Source organism: Acomys minous (assembly GCF_964271855.1).
Source record: "Acomys minous genome assembly, chromosome: 1".
Classification (NCBI taxonomy): Eukaryota; Metazoa; Chordata; class Mammalia; order Rodentia; family Muridae; genus Acomys; species Acomys minous.
The window spans coordinates 135,665,804-135,686,738 of record NC_140483.1 but is presented as its reverse complement, the minus strand read 5'-3'; the positions used below and the strand labels follow the sequence as shown (position 1 = coordinate 135,686,738).

The 20,935-nt window shown below is 36.8% G+C and overlaps 1 protein-coding gene across 6 annotated transcripts in view; it reads right to left on the bottom strand.

The window, feature by feature from the left end:
• Positions 1–20,935, bottom strand: part of EPHA7 (EPH receptor A7) — a 149,727-nt gene that overhangs the window by 91,411 nt on the left and 37,381 nt on the right. For all 6 annotated transcript variants that reach the window (XM_084761852.1, XM_084761849.1, XM_084761850.1 and 3 more), the window contains exons 4-5: positions 1,576–1,731; positions 436–771 (exon numbers count right to left, since the gene is read on the bottom strand). In XM_084761852.1, coding sequence (XP_084617978.1) covers positions 436–771; positions 1,576–1,731 — 492 coding nt within the window. The remainder of the gene's footprint in view (positions 1–435; positions 772–1,575; positions 1,732–20,935) is intronic.

Below are 20,935 nucleotides of genomic sequence, written 5' to 3'. Positions count from 1 at the left end.
AAGTGAGTTCATGACAGTCAAGGCTACACAAAGCTGCCCGGTCTCTAAAAATACAAACAACAACAACAAAGAAATATATAATGGCACAACGAACACATTCATTAATTTTAACTGCCATGTCGATTATGATCATGGGAAATACTATTCACTAGCTTTACCAGTGGTTTCTAACTCCTCTTTTAGAGCTTTCAACTGTATGAAGTACAGCAGTTTAAATTGGCTTAGAGTATATCCACTTTTACTTTTTCTCAGAACTATGGAGATATTAGTAAATATAAATGTCATTTAATAGGTTAAAGGAGAAATAAGTAAGTTCAATAACCAATTAGCTGGCAAAATAAATTTCTGCGTAGTTGTGTTAAGTACATACTCAAGCAGAAGCACTAAGTAATGCAGTCCCACGTTATGAACTCAGTAAAAACACACAGCACATACCTGCTTGACCAGTGGTGATGCTAACAGCTGCAAAGAGCCTCTGGGACCGGCTTAAATCAGAAACTCCATTTACAGCTTCAACTTCGAAAGTGTAATTTGCGTGGGCAAGCAGGTCCATGACAGTGACATAGTTATCCTCTAATCCCGTCTGCTGGGGCATGTATCCAATGTTACTTCCACATGGAACACATTCTCCCTGCTCCCAACTGCACCGCTTACACAATATTCTGTAGGTGACATCGTTTCTTCCCCCATTGTCTGCAGGAGGACTCCACTCCAAACTTACAGTAGTTTGATTGATGTTGAAAATGAGGTTCTGCGGTGCAGAGGGAGGCCCTTTGGAAGCCAAAAACAAATAATCGAGTAGGCAAAAGAAGTAGAAAATAATGTATACAAACAAAATGAACAAGAGCATCTTTGTAGGACACTAAAATAGAATATGTAGGCTATGACCTAGAAGATTGACTCCCATGATCCCTTTCATATAAACATTGAGCTGTTTTCACTAAATAAGTTATGCCAAACTGCCATGACTCCACTTGACAAGAGGTTTTATTTATTTTGCATTTAATTTTGGACAAGAATAGGATAAAGACCGCCTATCTATTTTACCACAGTCATTCACAATGTTTCTTCTAAGCATTTAAGAAACGCTAGCACACCCAAGGGGAAAAAAAGTTGTTTGTTTGTTTAGTTTCACTTTGAAACAAATTACAGTAAGCATATTTATTCCATTCATAATATGCTCAGGAGTGGTTGATAGCAATAACTAAATCTGCTTTCAATTGGGCCTGTTAAATGGCAATTACTTTTGAAACACCAAAATGTAAGATTGGCCCTTGTTTGTGACTGGGATTTTCATTCAGAAAACACTCCTGCTTAGTCACATTTCATGTACTGTACGGCCAATAACGTGTAAAGATTTCTAAGAAATACCATATGTGAAATGTTAAGTGCCTCTTACTTTTTGAGAGATAAAATTATTCTAACATTATTACTTAACTGACACTACTTATGGAAAAAAAATAAAAATTAAACTAAAACATTCAAACTAAAAGCCTGCCAGGGTGATGCTCCACTAAGTGTTACGAGTGAACAGGAAGGAGATAAGAAGCTATTCTTTTTATGGCTTGAACTTACTTGTGCATGCGACATATGGTGGGTCAGAAGGAGCTCTGTAGTACCCGTCTTCACATTCACATCTCGAGGATCCTTCTCGGTCAGAGAAACTGTGGGTTGGACACCGAGAACACTGAAGATCCTGAGAGGAAGATTTGTAGAACCTGCGGCCACAGGCTGGAAACGAAACAAGTGATGAGAAAGCATGAGAACTAATGGGCCATTACTGTTAAATCTGGGGATAGTCAGCAAAAATAAGATAGTGAATTGCTTTTGTAAAAACATAAACATTCCATGACCAAATGTCTGTTTTAATATATCCCAGCAGCTCAAATTCATGATACATTTGGAAACAAAATAACAATAAAAGAAAGTTGCACCTGCAGATGGGCTAAGTACAACGTTAACTAGAACACTGAAGAGGCGGGTGACTGACCCAAGAAAACCGAAAGGTGTTTGCATCAACAGTTGGACTGAATATCAGGAATAAGCATATACAAACATTCATCTGAGTATGGCTAAAAAGCCTTGCTTCAACTACCCAGGGATGCCAAGCTTTAAAGGAACACATGAAAGTTACAGAGCAGGCTCCACTTTGTTTTGATTTGTTTTTAAAAGAATTAGGTAAGTACTACGAGCAGAAGATGACCGATCATTAGGAAGAAGAGGAGATGTGACTTGGCGCAGATGGTGTTTCCTGTTTTTTCTTTGCTTAGTTAGGTTTAATGCTCAGGCCAGCAACTGATCTGGGCAGTAAGCAGAGAGCAACAGTTACCTCTTAAGGTGTCTGCTGCAGGCCACTCAGACTCCACTGTAACTGTAGGTACCTATGCACCACTTAACTTTCTTGGATATGTTTATCTTCAATTAAAATTTCACAAATTGATTTTTCATTATTTCAGCAATGTAGTTACTGAGGACACTACATTAAAAATATTAAACAGACTCAATTTATTATTTATATTTATTAATATGATACCTGAGTACTTTAAGTTTTATCAAAATTTTTCTCTACAGAAGAGTTTCCCGACATTTTAAGACAGGGTCTCTCTCGGAAGTCCTGGGTGTCTTTGAATTCACTATGTAAACCAGGATAAAGTTGAACTCACAGATATCTGCCTGCCTCTGCCTCCCAAGTACTGGGACTAAACACATGTGGCCACCATACTGAGCTCTAAAATTGTAATCTCTTATTTGAGGATATAGTTTGCTCTCCTTAGAAGGTATTCAGCAAAATAATTAAAATATTACTCTCTGGATAGTGGAAAATGGGAACTATCCTTCTAAGGTGTCATACTTTCCAGAAATATTGTCATCATTTGCTTTTGTCTACATGTATACAGCTTTAAATTTTTTGAAGGCTTATAATTATTTATGTTTCAAGAAATTAAGACTGTTAAGAAGATTGGTATATTATATGACATAAGTTTAATGTACAGATGCTATATATTATGACAGATGGGTTACCAGGAGTAACAATCTCGTTGCTAATGGAAGATCCATTACTACCCTCAGAGCTGATCCAATAAACTGTATTTTCCAGTGAAAACCAGAAACAATCCCATTACTCAAGGACACACAATGCAGCCTTACATATTCTCAATAGCAATTATTACACATTAGAGGTGCCGAGAAAACAGGGAGCTACTGAACAAAATCATAGCAAGGTTAACACGTACAGATTTGATCTTTCCCTATTACATGATACACACTGTTAAGACAGAGTCTAGTTTACATGTCTTAGCATGCATGCACACATATACACACACACACAAACACACACACACAAATTGTCATTTTATAAATACTCACTGTATCTCGCTTAGTGTTCTAGCTGTATACAAAGATCAAAGTCTGTGATCAAAGATCTTGAAACAGTAAGGTTTAGAAATGTCAGAGAGTCTTCAAGACATTGTATAGTCACTCGCCTAGTTTTATCATGGAGTAGTGGAAAGGGGAAGAACTACGGGGACCACAATGCCAATAAGATTTTAGATTTAGCGGTCACAGGCTTTCATGTAGAAAACTAAAGCTAGCCAATGAATTCCCTAAGAATTTGTTTCTTTGCTTCCCCCCCCCCCCCGTGTGTGTGTGTGTGTGTTTGTGTGTGTTTTGAGACTGGGTTTCTCTGTGTAGCCTTGGCTGTCCTTAACTTGTTTTATAGACCAGGCTGGCCTCCAACTCATAAAGATCCTTCTACCTCTGCCTCCCCCCAAGTGCTGTGATTAAATGCATGCACAAACAAACGTGGCTTCTCCTATTTTTCTAACCTCCAAGTTAAAGTGAATTTCTGATGAAAATTCACAATGTGGGGAATTGAACTATAATATCTAATGTTGAGATATTTAAGTCTTACTGCTCATCTTTTAAATTGCAATAAATTATATTTCCCTTTTAACAGATGGGAAAACAGATTTGAAGCAAAAGTAACCTGAATTCTTCAAATAATTCCACTTGCCTAAGTTAAAACTGGATTTAGAACACAGGTCTGCACACTCAAAACCGTATGTTGCTCACTACAGGTGCCTCATTTTGGTGTGTGCTCTCAAGACTTTTAGTTACTATAAGTAACATTCAATAGACATCCATCATCTTTTCTTATACACTACTAGTAAATTACCACAATTGTTGTAGTTTAGAAGTCTATGTAACAACACCCTGACACATTTTAATGAGAGATATTAAATAGACCATCTCAATGTTACTGTGAGTTCTGGCACTGCACAATTATGGAGTGCATACCTGGCTATAATTAAATAGAGGTAATACCAGAAAATTGTTCATAATTTATTTCCTTTGAAGTAATATTTGGTCGAGCACAGGTAACATTGAAAATTATAAGATGTAACAAGTGAGTTTATTTAAGCTCAAAGGAAACTATCAATTTAGTGTTATTAAAAGTTAGCACAAATTCCTCAGAAGAAGGGTATTAAAAATAAAAGCAAGAGCATGTAAAAGCAGAACCTTTATATTTTGGGATAACAGTGAGGAAGTGGGTGGTAAAAACCGTGGGGGAGGAAGTAACAGCTGTTCTTAAAATTAGAAACTGAGAAAAGAAATCTATGTAAAATAGCTAAAGTCATATATCAATAAGATAAACTTATAAAGTAGCCTAGTCTAGAATACACATGGAAGAGATTTTAGTGTCTGAATTTGTTTAATCAATTTGAACTCAAGGCAAATTTTAATGGTGAGAAATCCTATGGAAAAATAAATTGCAATAAGAAACATACCAATTTAATGTCCTACATTTTTAAGGTTTCACTTTTGTAATTGAACACAGGTTCAAAAGTAGCATAGTGTTGTGCTCATGAAGAATGAGGTTATATATAAAACATTTCAAATATTAATTGCCTATATAAAAATAAACTCTCACCTATGATTTTATTTGTATTTTTCTGTGTAATGGCAAAGCACTGAACACAATTCTTTTGACTGATCTTTCCATCATTGGGTCTTTAATGAATAAATAAGTTTACTATCCTAAATCAAACCTTGTATGCTAAGTGAGTTTTGCTTATTTTACCTATTCCTTAAACAGAAATACAGAATAATAAAGAGTCCACAAAAGCAAGAATTTTCTCTCTTATATCTACAGAATTTTGTGATAGCATACAATAGGATCTGTTGTTTGTTGCCATGAAATAACTACACTTTAATATTCAATTATCTTAATGACAATGTATGCTTCTATATGCTAAATTTATTCAAATAACATTTGCAACTTAAATTCCTTAACGAAGCATAAAGAGACAGCTCAGTTTCCCATTTATAAAATAATCACGTGAGAAAGACAATAATGCACCCAACTTCCAAATACAAAAATATTTAAGAGAGTTGATTCTCTAGCCTCATATTTGGTTCTACTCCTGTGTTCCAACTAATCACGTTACCACAGTTGCCTTCGCTGGATTCCAGGTGTTAGAGCAACAAGAGCCCTGGCTCCTGTGCTGATTTCTGTCTAATGCACTCAGCAGAACAATCGCAGCTCTGTTTTAAAGAATGTGTGCTCTAAATGAACATTCCTTAAGTCCACACAAAAACACACAGCATTGTTCACTCTGCTCCAGGCTAAGTAATAAGGTAAAATGGCTCCTCTCCGTGTACACTAGTGTTCAAATACCAAGACTGGGTTTGGTTCTACTAGTTTATGACCCACGGAGACAAATCTAGGGCAAGTCTTGTCTAATTATTTCCTGTATACCCAGCTTGGGACAATGGCAGTGGCAATGCACGTGTTAACATAGACAGAGGGAATTCCTTGCTGTCATACCCATAGACACAAAATGACCAAGAAACCCATATTTTGTTCGGGGATTCCCCCTGACGGTACATAAGGAAAGCTTTGGAAAGACACAATTGCCTTCACCAAATCACAGTTATGAAATCATGATTGGGACCTAGATATTTTTGTGTTTAAAATTATCAATGTGTATTAACTACATGAACTGATGGGATTAGGAGCTTGCTGACCAAGCACGTGGTCCTAAGGAGCCAGGAACAATGGTGTCCACTTGTAATCCCAGTACTGGGAGTTGGAAACAGGAGAATCACAGGAGGTTTGCTGGCTTGTCAACACAGCCAAACCGGCAAGTTCTGTGTTCAGTGAGAGACTCTATCTCACAGAATAAATGTGGAGTGCAACCTAGCATGGTGCTAGCTAGCTATTGACTTCTGGCTTCTACACAGAGAGGTATTTGCACTCAAACACATTTACACACACACACACACATGTATCTACCACAAATATAAAAGTTGAAAACCATGATGGATTTTCACTTATGGCAGTTTCATGCATGTCACAATCTTTGTTTCTTTTGAACTTTTTTTTTTCAAAAGTAAATCAAATATTCATTACCAGCACATTGAAGTTTCTAAGTAGTTCCTAAAAATTGTGGAAGTTCTTGTAAAACGCACAGTAAAAATAATCTTATCTCAAATTATAAGATAATTTTAAAAGTAAGATACTACAAAAAATATAATAAGATTTTAAAGAAATACTACAAAATTAAGATACATATAAATGCCAATTAAAATAATAAATAAATGAATATTATGAAATCAAAGCATCTATAAGCAAATCACAGACAGTATTTCTTCATATAAGATATAAAGGTTAATAAGGACATAAAAGGATGTAGAACAGTATTAATCTCACAGAAAAGCAAGTCAAAGTCATAATGAGACCCATGTACATTGAAGAAGATAGCTATAAAGGAAAAGTCTATTTTAAAGGCATCAGGGAGGGAAGGTTAAATGGAAGGGGCATACTAGGGATAAATGTGACCTAAATACCTTGTATTCAGGTATTAAATTACCACAGGATAAATATAAAAGTAAATGTAAGTGTTTCACAACCACCAGGAGAAAATTAGCAACAAAACAGAATAGAGTGAAGGGAAGTATCATTCCAGTCAGGGTAGGACAGTTCCTCAAATAGGTAAATGTTCTTACCATTAGATGCCAAGAACGTTACATATTTACCACAGAATGTTACATATTTACCACAGAAAAACGCTGCCTATATGATTCCATTTATGTTCAGTATCTCAAGCACACTACGTAGCCGAGACTGTAGCGGCCTCAGACTTCTGGTCCTCTGTGTCACTTCTGATGGGTTTACAATCGTAAGCCCTGATGCTTGACTGCAGGAGAGCCCTTGGGTACATCATGTAGTGCTGGCCAAGAGACAGTAACTGGGCTCCTCATGCACATTGTACGTTTTTACCCTTGTTACTGTGTGAGCCAAAGGTTGTTTGCTTCCCCTGATCATCCACACACTCCAACTCCCTGGGAGCTGATTGAATAAAACTAGATCCTTCTTGCTCAGGTCTAACTCCATTTCTAGACCTGTGATTTTAAGCACAATTGAACTTTTTCTAAAAAGAATTGTGTGTGTCCGTGTGCTAAATATGAGGCTTTGCAGATGTTTCCGGCCACAGTAACACAGCTGCAAAGAGTTTATTAATTATGAACTAAAGGATTGTTCTGTAATTGAAACTTTCTGGACTTTAATATTATTTTAGAATCTATGTACATACATAGCCGGCACTCTAATGAATGCCATCATTTTATTTATTGCAGATGAATATTTTGCCTAATTCAGGACAAGTGAGTTTGTTTCCATAGGAGCTTTCAAATAGTTGTGTCACGTTAATATCTCTGCTTCTATAAGGCAGAGGGGAAGCACGGCTTGCAGAAATAGTACTCCCCCCTGCTCAAAGTGCTGACCTCATCTGGGAGAGACAGATCCAGAATCTGTATTTTAATCCTATTGACAGGCCCGCAGTGGGAATAATTACACAAGTCAGCCTGGAATCCAGACCTCCTGTCACTGATAGGCCACGGTGTTCCACATTGAGAATGAACAGCGGGCGAGGAGGATAAAAACAACATGATGTAATGAGTACATTACAGGCTGTGAAGCGCCATGCACGTTAACCTATAGCTAACTTGAAAAAAAATGTAAAAGAGAGACCATGAAGAATATTTTGTTCAGAAAAGCAGGTACTCAAGTGTCTGGAAGCAATTTCATAATTTTTAAGACTGAAAAGAATAATTCATTGCAGGGAATTTAGTAAGTGCTTGAATGCCTGTTATTTATTTTGGCTATTTAACTGAGTATTTAATGTATGTATAAGGAGAAAAATTAAAAAAAGAAGATTTAGAAAGATTTAAAAATATATAATGTAAAGTGAAATAAACTATATGTAAAGTTTTAAAATAAATTATCAATTTTGATGTGATGTGATAAGTTTGCTAAGCTCCAATGTTTAAGCATTCTCTTACCAGAATACCATTGTAAGTAGGACATCATTATCTAAATGGTAGGAAAATAGATTTTTAAGCCTTGGCTAAAATGTTCTGGTTCCTTTTTGTCTTCTTTATTTTCCTCTATAAATGCTGGACCAAGACAGAGAGGTAATGTGATGCAGAGAAAGAGAATTCGATTTTAAGCACCTGTGTGCAAATCTTACTTTACCATAAGAGAATGTGCTTGAAGGGAAGCCATTTAACAGAAGGTTTCAATTTCTTCTGTTGCTTTGTTATTAATTCTAAAATACGGAGTACAAAATATGTGTGGGTTTTGTTGTCATGTTTAATTCATTTTTATGATGTTACCTATCTTTTTTGGAAACATTAAAGGATAGCATAGCCATCCTTTGCCTAGCTGCCAAGTGACCCAACAACTGATTTAATTGAAATGGTGTCTTTAAAGCCAGGCATATTTCCACTACATCTTCGCAGGCATTACAGAAGGTGGTAAGCAAATGCAGGGCGTTCACTCAGTCTTTCGGTGTGTGGAAGAGAATGGCTCTCTTGCATGAACATAACAGTTTCCCTGGATGCCTATCATGTCTTTTAGTCTATCACTTTTAGCTCTCCTGAGCCACTATTTAAAACCTGTTTCCATGATCTGATTGATCTTACGAGCTCGCCTATGTGAAAATGGAGAAATGTCTTTTTTTTTTTTTAAATCATACAAAGTAAAAAAATTCAACTCCATTAAGAATATTGAAATTAACATGTCCTACCTACCCTTTTGTGTTTCACTCAATACTAACTGTATGTCACAGTCAAGAACTTTACATTCTCTCTCTCTCTCTCTCTCTCTCTCTCTCTCTCTCTCTCTCTCTCCCTCTCCTTTGCATTGCATGCACACACATACATGTGTGTATTTAAATGTAGCTAATTAGGAACTCTCAAGATTTGGTAACTGCACAAATAAATAATTTACAATCTGGCAATGTTACCTGTACTAGTAAACTGTAAACTGTATTATTATGATTTTCTTATGGGCTAAAAAAGGTTAAATTAGAGCAACTAGTTTAGCAAATTCAAATAGATTATTCTGGAGTAATTACACAGTATGGCTTATTGTAGACAGAACTTTATTTTGTTCACTAAATTATTTTCTTTACTATGTGTGAATGAAAAAGAGGCTGCAACAAAGAGGTTCATTATTGTAGGGAGGATTCTAGTTAGGGGCACTAATGGCACTGCCAAGGTTACTTTCAAGTATTTTTCTTATATTCATTGTAATATCTAGCAACTATTTTACAAATTCTGTTACATTAGTCATTCCTTTTATTACTAAATACTGAGAAAGGTCAGACAATTCAGACTACACACAAAAGTATCTAACTTTTATGAGTGAGAATTCCTTTTTTTAGTGCTCAGTGCACATTATATAATAATTTCATAAAATTATTTCTCAAAGGATAATATTTGTATCATAGGACTAATGGAATAACCCAGCAGGTAAAGGCACTTGCTGGCAAGCTTGAAGATCTGAGTTAGAGCTCTTATAGTGCACAAAGTGGAAGAGAATCAAATCCTCAAATCCTGTAAGTTGTCCTCTGACATCTACACATGTATAACACACACACAGACACAGACACAGACACACACACACACACACACACACACACACACACACTGAATGAATCATTAAATTTGAAAAAAGATGTAAAGGACTACCATTTTAAATTTCACACTAACTGGCATTTCTATGGCTGCGTGGGCAGGAGGCGGACACTCAGGGTTGGGTGCTTGAGAGGCATACGAGAGGCTCTAGAACGCCCCGCTCCCAAAATGAGTTTGTTTTCTGTTGCATTTACTACTTACTGTTTGCTTTACAAATTTGTTTAAGTTCTTGGAGTCCAGTTTTTTGAATGTAAGTACAAAAATAATAAGTTAGCTTTAACAAGCCCACTGTGAATTAGAAGTGACCGAAGCGAAAGGCAAGCCACAGTACTTGACATGGAATCACGGAATAAGCACAAAATAAATGGATAACGGTCTTTACCTTGTAATGTCAATTTCTACACAAGGGTTGGATTCCCATTTAAATTTCTGCATTTGGTACGTGTTCAACAGGTGTGCATCTTGTACTTCAAGAAAGGCAAATAGCTAACCAAATACAGGCAACTGATTTGTTACCTGTTTGAATAATTACTGTGGGGCACCTGTGCATCCGCCACTGTGCTAGGCAATGGAGATGAAGGAAATCTCTAAAGAGCAAATAGAATGACCTGTAATGGAAGTAATGGACAGCTCAGTCTTCACGTGCTTCCCTTAGTAACTGGAGGGCAGACTGTCACTGACATGGTCACAGTTGCCTGCTGTTGGGTCATGTTCCCCCAGCAGGCTTCCTTGTGTGGTCTCAGTGGAGGGGGATGTGCGTAGACCTTATGCAACATAAAGGAGTGGGGTGGGATGGCACACGGAAGGGGGCTCCCTTCTCTCATCAGTCTCCTAGAATAATTTCAAAAAATGAATAAAACAAAAACATAAGTGAAAGCAATCTTTACCGTTACTTTGTGGAGTGTATATTTGCCTTATTTAGTTGGTTATAAAATGTGAATCAATGCTAAGTCTTGTGAAGCAAATAACCCTAAAGCAGTTTCGGGCCGTTTGAACATGTGGAGAGATAAATAATCATTTCTGTTATGTCAGGGGAAAATTTCTGGAGATCATAAAGAAATCCGTTTACCCCGAAGCAGGACATTTTAAAAAGATGCATCAGGATGGTGAAGAGCTTCACTCATCCTTAATTTTTGAAAATAAAAGGCAGGCTAAATCTTTTTAACAAATGATGTTGCTTGACTCAATACTTCTTTCTTTTCCTAAAACAAAGATCTTGCTACAGAATTTTTCAAAAAAAAAAAAAAAGAAAGAAAGAAAGAAGGAAAGGAAGAAAGGGAGGGAGGGAGGAAGGATGGAAGGAAAAAAGGAAGAAAAAAAAAACAGAGAGGCCATAGACCCATGCACATGTAGACTTGTGTGATAAATAAAATGAGAAACAATAAATGTTTTAAGTGTTTTCTTTCTGCATTCCACACTTTCAAACTAGGTAATTAATGTAATAGCAAACTAGGTTTTTTTTTTTTTTTTTGGTTTTTTGAGACAGGGTTTCTCTGTGTAGCCTTGGTTGTCCTGGACTCACTTTGTAGACCAGGCTGGCCTCGAACTCACAGTGATCCGCCTACCTCTGCCTCCCGAGTGCTGGGATTAAAGGCGTGCGCCACCATGCCCGGTGCAAACTAGGTAATTAATAGCTGGTTTTTCCTCCACAGCTAGCAAATACCTGACCCCATTTTTTTTTTCAATTCCTACTCTGAATCCACAGCAATTTTCAAACAGAAAATACAGGTACTAGTAGGATATCATTTCATCTTGCTTCAAAAAAATGCTTATGTAAGATGCACAAAGTGGCACTCCGTACAGTTTCATTTTTTTTTTTTTACTTCATAACAATCAAGGATGTGAGAACCGCCTATCACTTAAAAGTAAGATCTCTTGGTTTTGTTTTTTTCTGTCTTCCTGACACTCTCTCATGTAACTTACCCAAATCACAGAATTCACCGTGCTGTAGTTTGTACCTCAGTTTCACTGTGAGCACTGATGGTGGAATTATAGCAAATGGGCCCATGCATTCCTGAAGCACAAGCTGGTTAACCTACACTCAGTGACAGAGCTGTGCTCTATCACAAAGCTAAATGCGAAGTACCATCAAAGTCTAATGCACTGACTCCTCCAAATGTTTCATGGAAGTCGGAACAGTGGGACTGGCAGGTGACTTTCTGAGTGTGGGGTAAGGAGACCTCAGCTGCCTCAGGCAGGAAGTCAACCACTGACCAGGTTCTACTACTAATGAAACTCCCTGATAGACTGCCCAGGCCTGCTACAGCAGAGCATGTGTTTTTACCTGACTTCTAACAAGACTCTGCAAGCACATTTAATAAAGCGACAGAAACAAATGTGGGAATGACAAGGAAACCATTTTATTTATGTAACTGGAACATCTTCCTTCTACACGCAGGAGAGATCAGGAGAGGGAGACAACTGAGCTGTAAATCAAACACGAGGAGAACGTCACTGGCTCGGGGCTCTATTTAAAAGAGTCAAAGAGTAATGGCTTTCCTGGGCTCTGAGTTCTTAAAAAGACTATTTTCCCACAAATATAATACATCTAAATATGAAGGGGATATAATCTAGTTTTATATTACCTAGCATTGTCAAACAATAAGTATATAAAATTTTCATTGTTGAATAGAAACTTGGAAAGAGACAGGCCACTATTAAAACAAATTCATATAATTAAGGTTTCTAGTAGAAAAAAAAAAGATCACTAAGGCCCTTTGTTATAGAAACCCTTTTGATTTATTTCTTACTGACTCTCTTTAAAACAATTGTTGTAGAGTGAACAAAGGCTAATTTAAATACAATGGGACATTAAGTCTTTTGTTACTACTTATTACAGGCACAAACACATATACATCAATTTGCCCTTTTATATATTTGCATTTTTACCATTATATTTCTGGGGTACAAATTAAATTGATCTCTGACTTATAGAATGGACATGACAAAATATGGGTGGACTAAAATCTATTTCCAGGTTCACATGTTTTTCATCTTTTGCAAGTTTTTACTTGAACAAGGATTGCATAAAACCAAAAATACTGTAACATTACTAGTGACCCCAGAGAAGGCAACGGCTAGCTGTGCAGAACAATGCACTCAACAACAATTAGAAACACAGATCAAACTGAGTAACTGACAGGTTTTTTCCCCATGGGAAAGGACAGCAAAGTGTACCATATATATCCAAATGAAAATCATTCTTATAAGTAATAGGAGAAATGAACAGAACTACTTGTTGTATCTCTGTACAGAAAAATACTGTGTGCTATAAAATAGTATTATGGATAGAGGGCTGAGAGTGTAATAAATTATCTTAATTTTTTAATACAGAAGCAATCTAAAAGCTGACTACAAATAGGATAGTGCGCATCAGTACTAGCTAGAAGAAAGAATATAGGTTAAAATCAGCTAAGAGAGTACACTCCAACAGAGAGGTTAAGATAAAAAGTCAATTATAGAGCATAAGTACAAAATTATCACAGGCAGACTAGGTGGAATGGGTCTGACAAATGTTTAAGAATAAGATGTATAAAATACTTAAGCTGAATTATCCTTTTGAAGCAATGTCAAACCAAATGTAGAAAACAAAAGTTTATAAACATGTCTAAAGAGACAGAATATATATAAAGGCCAAGGGGTCAATGATTTGGCACTATGGAGTTTTAGGGAAAATCAAGCATGATATGACTTCTGAAACAAGCCTTTTGTGACTGAATGGGCATGACAGGGAAGCAAAGAAGTTGACAGTAGACATTTCCCACTCTGCTATAGTATACTATGTTCCCACTATAGTAAACATAACACCAGTGCCAGAGACAAAGTGTATCCCAGCTTAAAAAGGGAAGGGGAGGGGTACTAAGCTTATAAAGATGCAGACATGCCCTCTGCCATTTTTGACATGATTATAGTATAGTTTAAATTAGTAGATTTTAAGTAAAGTTCTTAAGAAATAGGGTAGAAGGTGAATCTTTTCAAGCTACAGACGTTATAGGACTATGTCTAGACATGATGTCAATAAAGGTTGCAAAGTTCTTTGATTTCCACAGACTTAAGTTCTTCTTTTCATACAAACAGTGTTGAGTGTTATAAAAATATTTCACAAAATTAGAGTTCAGAAAAAATAATGTCACTTAAATAAGACATTTTGCTTTGTTATCTACATGAAATGTTGGGCTTATAAGATGTCGATATAAGTTACTAAATTATTCAGTTCCCATGCCTTTTCCCAATTTTTAAAAGGTCATCAGTTCACTTATAAAATAACTCATGCAACTAACTGCATGGCCCTGTGCTTGTAGCACTAATAGCCTAAGAGTTAGCCGAACATGCTTCTTTTCACATAGAAAGTATAATACTTGGAAATGTTTATATGGTGACCATGTACTGACACCTACAACACAAATCAATTATTTCTATTAAATCCAGAATGCCTTTAAGTATGTTATGTGCTAAAGATAACTGCAAATTCTCAAAAATATATTGCTTTCTTCTGGATTGTCATTTACATCTTACTCAGGTAATGAATGTATTAAAACAGCAAGGACAATAGCTGAGGAGGCCAGGTATTATACTTTCTATTTTAAAATAGCTGTAATACGCAAACATAGGATATAGATATAAGGATAGACATATAAGTCTTTGACATATATTATCTGTAGTATATATTACACTTACTTTTATTATTATAAATAAAATTGCTACACTTTACTTTGATAAGAAAAGGCAAAAAATCAAAGTAAACAGAAAATTTTATGTGTAGTTATTTTCAATTTTCTCTTTAAATCAAAGCTTTTGGTGCAAGAAAGCAATTTAAAGAGTGGGCCATCCAGGCCTGGTGGCACACACTGTTCAAATTCAACACTCAGGAGAAAGAACTCCAGGCCACTGAAGTCTAAAGAGTAAGGCGCTTTTTCATACAAAAATAAGAGAGAAGAGAGTGGGAGAGGGTAAGGGAGAGAGAGAGGAGAGAGAGAGAGAGGGAAAGAGAGGAGAGAGAGAGGGAGAGAGGGAGAGAGAGAGGAGAGAGAGAGAGAGAGAGAGAGAGAGAGAGAGAGAAAGAAAGAGAGGAGAGAGAGAGGGAGAGAGGGAGAGAGAGAGAGGAGAGAGAGAGAGGAGAGAGAGAGGGAGAAAGAGAGGGAAAGAGAGGAGAGAGAGAGGGAGAGAGGGAGAGAGAGAGAGGAGAGAGAGAGAGGAGAGAGAGAGGGAGAGAGAGAGGGAGAGAGAGACAGAGGGAGGAAGAGAGAGAGAGAGAGAGAGAGAGAGAGAGAGAGAGAGACAGAGGGAGGAAGAGAGAGAGAGAGAGAGAGAGAGAGAGAGAGAGAGAGAGAGAGAGAGAGAGACAGAGGGAGGAAGAGAGAGAGACAGAGGGAGGAGAGAGAGAATACAAATGGGTCAAGTGAGACACAAATTGTCAGGTGAGGAACAGAATACTTGACTTTTTCACCCAACACTTTTAATGCAGAAAGTCTTGCCTTACTATAGCACATTTTCATTATTCTGCATTATTTTGGCAACAAGATGCAACAGATTCCCGTTCTCATCACTACCTTGCCTTACTGTGCTCTGTTACTGTGCTCTGGAATTTGATATTTCTAGTTTGCAAGTTGCTTTACCTCATAGAATTATCACATTGCATTATGTGAAAGAGTAAGATGCTGTATTGATAATGTGAAATTTATGTTTTTGTCATAGGATTCATCAGATTCTCCAAAGGCTTTTTTTAAAGTCTGATAATAACGCTCAATCCTGTCTAATAATGTATAACCAATGCATTCTTACATTCTTTCTAGCTAGGTTGTTATATAAATTATGTACTTAACTAAATGTATAACTTAAAATTCTTTTGTAATTCAATATATATTGATTAAATCCTTTCAACAACAGATAATTAATTTTAAAAAGTAAACAAAAGTTCACACATCATCCTCTCTGTTTTCATGAATTTTTATTTGATTTGACTAAAATCACTCAGCCTAATAAAGTTATGTAGGCAATGCAACAATTCTACCTATTATTCCACAATGGGTAAAATATGCCAAACACATGTTCAAGTTTATGTAATTTGCTACACCATTGCTAAAACTGTTAACATAACAAGGTTTGAACAATCTCAGAGAATTAAAACGTGAGGTACTTTAGCATCATGTATGCAATAGTACCGATAAAACCTTAAGTGAACTGTGTGAGAACACAACCTTCATTCTGTCAGCTTAGCTTCTTTGCTGCCCTCATGAACCAGAGAGGACAGCAATGGAGGGGAGCAGATGTGGAGACCTAGACACAAACACTAGGCAGAGCCAGAGCAACCCCTCAGAACAGAAAGAGGCAGGAATGCAGGAGCCGGAGAGGTCCAGGGCACCAGGAGAACATGGTCCACAGATTCAACTAAGCAGGGCTCTTAGGGGCTCACAGAAATGGAAGCAACAAACAAAGGCCCTGTTTGCACCTGACCTCGGTCCTCCGCATATAGCTAAAGCTATGTAGCTTTGCGTTCTTGTGGGGCTTTGGGAGTTAGGTTGACTCTTTTGCCTGCACTTGGGACACTTTTCCTCCCACTGGGTTTCCATGGCCAACTGTGAAATGAGAGTTTGGTTCCAGTCTTATTGCATCCTGTTCTGCCATGTTCTGTTGATATCCCTGGGAGGTTCCATTGATATCCTTGGGAGGCTTGCTTTTTTTTTTTTTTTTTTTTTTTTTAAGAAATGGAGGTGTTGATCAGGGTGAGAATGGAGGGGAAAAACTTGGAGGAGAGGAGGAAGGGAAAACTGCTGTAGAGAATAACACTTGAGGGAGGAATAAAAGTTTTTATTTTTAAAGAGTGATGGATGAACAGTTTGGATCATTCTTCTTTCCATACATTTTTTGAGTACATGATTTTTTTTTGCTCAAAAACACTAGGGAAAATAAAAGCTCCCATTATCTTCTTTCAAAGACACAAAAGACACTTAAATAAATAAATATTTTAAGTTTGAGCCATTGTTGTTTGTCTTCAGTATGCTCACAGGCATTTCAATAGAAATGATTTATTTTAAATAGATGCATTGGAAAATAGATTAAAAATAGGAGGAGTACATTATCTTGTTATAAATAGTTGAATTAAGACAAGACATTGAGAGAGAGAGAGAGAATAGCCACACAGTCACCACCAGCAACCAGGCAGGGCATTCTCCACAGTCTCAATTTTAGATACGAATTCAGCATTTGTATCTTACAACAAAACAACTGCTATGAATCATTGAAAAAGACACCTTATCAGCATACTTCTTGAGAACATAAATTAGAAGATGCTTCCCCCACCTATAATTCTTTTTCTAGAAAATGGTATTTTTTTCTAAAAAACACAAAAGGATACTTATACACATGGATTTGAGAACAATTCGAGCATGTATCTAAAGGAACACCAGCAACAGTTGCTCCACATTTGAGGAGACCCAGGGGCTCATTCACCCTTCTACCCTGACCCGCTGAGTGAAATGTTCAGGCATATTCCTGCACATCTTCCTCCCACTCTTGAAGTAGACTCTAAAACAGTGGTTCTCATCCTGTGGGTCATGCACCCTTACGTTATGATTCATAACAGTAGCAAAATTACAGTTAAGAAGCAGCAATGAAATAATTTTACAGCTGGGGGTCACCACAACAGCAGAAACTGTATTAAAGGTCACAACACTAGCAAAGTAGAGATCCACTGCTCTAAAATAATATAGAAAGTAATTACTTTCTTTTCTTAAGCTTTCTTCACTTCTTCTGTTTCTTAGATGTCTTTGCATCCTATCTAAGGGAAGCTATCCACGATGTTTAACAATTCCACATTCCTGACAATAACAGAGAGTAATTGTGCTTTCCCTTCTAATTACCATGAAGATAGTAGAAACGTCTTCCACTGAAAGAGTTACTATGTGGGGCAATTCTAACACTGCCGGGAAATATCTGCCACTGCATATAATTCTGGCAAAGGGGCAGGAAGGGGGTACTGTTCATCATAGCACTAAAAATAAAAAAATCCTTAGTACTTTGTATAACAAGGCTTATCATATGTGGAATCCCAGTACATATTGCTTAGAAATCCATCTTTACTGATGATAGGTGTTACTTTTACTTCCAACACTGAGCTATCTGCTTATAAATGAAGCGCAGAGCTAACTAACAAAGCCAATAAGAGTTATGCCAGAATTTTCAAAAATATTTAAACAACAAAAGCAACAAAATATTTTTAGGAAAGGTAAGTTTATCTTCTTTTTTTTTCCTTTATTAATTTATTCTTGTTACATCTCAATGGTTATCCCATCCCTTGTATCCTCCCATTCTTCCCTCCCTCCCATTTTCCCCTTATTCCCCTCCCCTATGACTGTCGCAGATTCCCTGCTTAAAAATAAGCCCTGTTGGAAATGCAGGAAGAAGCCAAAGAATTAATTCCAGTGTTGCTCTTCAGTGCGATCCACCATTTTGAGGGGAAGGGAAGGAGGTCAGGTAAGATCTCTCACTGGCATGAAGCTTGTGAGTTGCCAATGAGGCTTTCTGAGCATCTAGGCTCAGAAATGCTCCTGTCCCTGTCTTACCAGCACTGGAATTACAAACACAGGCTAACCTATCTGACTTTGTCTTATGTGGGCTCTTGTGGTTGACTTCAGGCTATTATGTTTCTAGGTAATCAATGTGGTAATTTAGCCATCTTTCAGTCCAGAGCCATTTTAAGCACCACTTCTCTTATCTTATGACTCTATCTTCTATTTCAAATTCCAAAAGGAAAAAGGGAAAAAACTGAATTTTTTATTTTTTTGATAGCTAAAAATGCATTCTATACTTTACTCCACCTCCAGTATCATGTTAAATAATTTCTTTCCATTATTCATTTGAAACATGTATTATACACCTTCATCTACTGTTACAGCTCAATTCAATTATTGTTCTATATTCCTAATTGTTTAATGTTTTGATACTTATCTAGTAAATATTATAAAGCTTCCTCTGTAGTCTTAAGATTAATAACAACGCACACAGTGGGAAGATAGACACAGTCACTGCTGTTAGAGTCCTCCATATGAAGGCACTGAGTAATCCAATAAGCACTTCTAAAGCATTATGTGGTGCGAAAGGGAATCACTACCAGAACATAGTAGGTGGCTTTCTCTGGTGTAAGTGAAATTACAAAATAAGAAAATGATATCCACGAGAATAAGGACACACAAACTAGCAGGCAAAACAAAAGCACAGACAGTGTAAAGAGCAGCACATCCAAGGCCATGGTGCCATGGCTGGGAGAAGCAAGAAGCCAGATTGGTAAGGGAACAAGAGGAGGCAGAGGTTTTGTATTATTCTAATAAAAATAGAATGCAATCAGTACCTTATAAGCTGTTGTTAGCAGAAACAATGACAGGGGAACATATGAGAGAGAGAAAACCATTGCAAAAATCCACACAGGCAGAGAGAGAGAGAGAGTAGCAAAGAACACAAGACGCAGCAGCTATTCTAAGAGCAGAGGACATTCAGACAGGAGAGAGAGAGAGAGAGAGAGAGAGAGAGAGAGAGAGAGAGAGAGAGAGAGAGAGAGAGAGAGAAGGACAGACAGACAGACAGACAGACAGAGACAGACAGACAGAGAAAGAAGCACAATTCTGACTGTGTGCATCTCAATCTCTCGGTCCTTGGCATATAAGCTTTCCAAGTGCACATTACACAGCTGTGGATTCAAATTAAAACTACTGGAACTTACAGTGCAGCCTGACTTACAATAGTAAATTGGATCTCACAGCATCATATGAGATGCATGGTGAGATTGGGGACTTGGAGAGACAAAGGACTGAAACAATTTTTAGATACCCATAGGTAGTTAAAATTAGTTTAGAAACAAGGCATCTATTTCTACGTTCATTTATTATTCTAGTAAGCCTCCTGCTTTAGAGCATAGGAAACCAGATTCTGGATTCTCCTTCTAGATAGGGCCAGCTCTGTGTTGTTTGTTTTTATTATGCAATCCTGTATCTACTTCTTAAGGTGAAAATTTCTGGAAGTGACACAAATACATTTGCTTACTGACAAGTCATCCCACATAGAAACATAGATGAAGTATAAATGTTCATCATATATAGATAATATAAAATCATGCTCAAATATTTAATCACTCTATATAACACAGGAAGAGATAGAAATAGATGTAGCTGAGCAGCACAGTGCTAGCCTAGCATGGGAAAGACCCACGAGTGTCACAAAAATAATAATTTGACCAACAGAGGAAATGGCTATTTCTAAGTCAGATTAACACCACCTAGCAATGTAGTCCAAACATAAATATGTAATATATAAACTTATTATTTGTCAATATATATGCATTCTATATGAGGCAATTCTGGAGGCCTAAAAGACATAAAAGAACTGAGTTTATTTTCTCTAAAACTCATTTCCTTTTTTTTTTTTTTTTTTTTTTTTTTTTTTTTTGCTTCGAGCCAGGGTTTCTCTGTGTTAGCCTTGCCTGTCCTGTAATCACTTTGTAGACAAGGCTGGTCTCAAACTCACAGCGATCCTCCTGCCTCTGCATTCCAAGTGCTGGGATTAAAAATTGTGTGCCACCACTCCCGGCTCCTCTTTTTTTCCTTTTTTTTTTCATTCAGTTGTGTTTAACAAGAAATACAATCTTCACATTCTCAGCTCTAAATATGATGAAAATATTATATATATACATTTTCTTATTGAAGAGTATAAAGACTTGGCTCCAGTGTAAGAACTTAACTGGGATATTGTTAAATAACATATGCTACCAGACACAATGATCCATTACACATATGTAAACTGTGTTTTGGATAAGATAAGTAGGTGCAATATTTTTATTGTAAAATAAGCGTAAAGTATGCAAGAATGAAAAAAGTATGCAAGAATGTATTTTTAAAAAATTATTTTAAGAGGAACTTTAATGATAATTATTGTGAAAAAACAACATTTGGAGATAAATCAAATG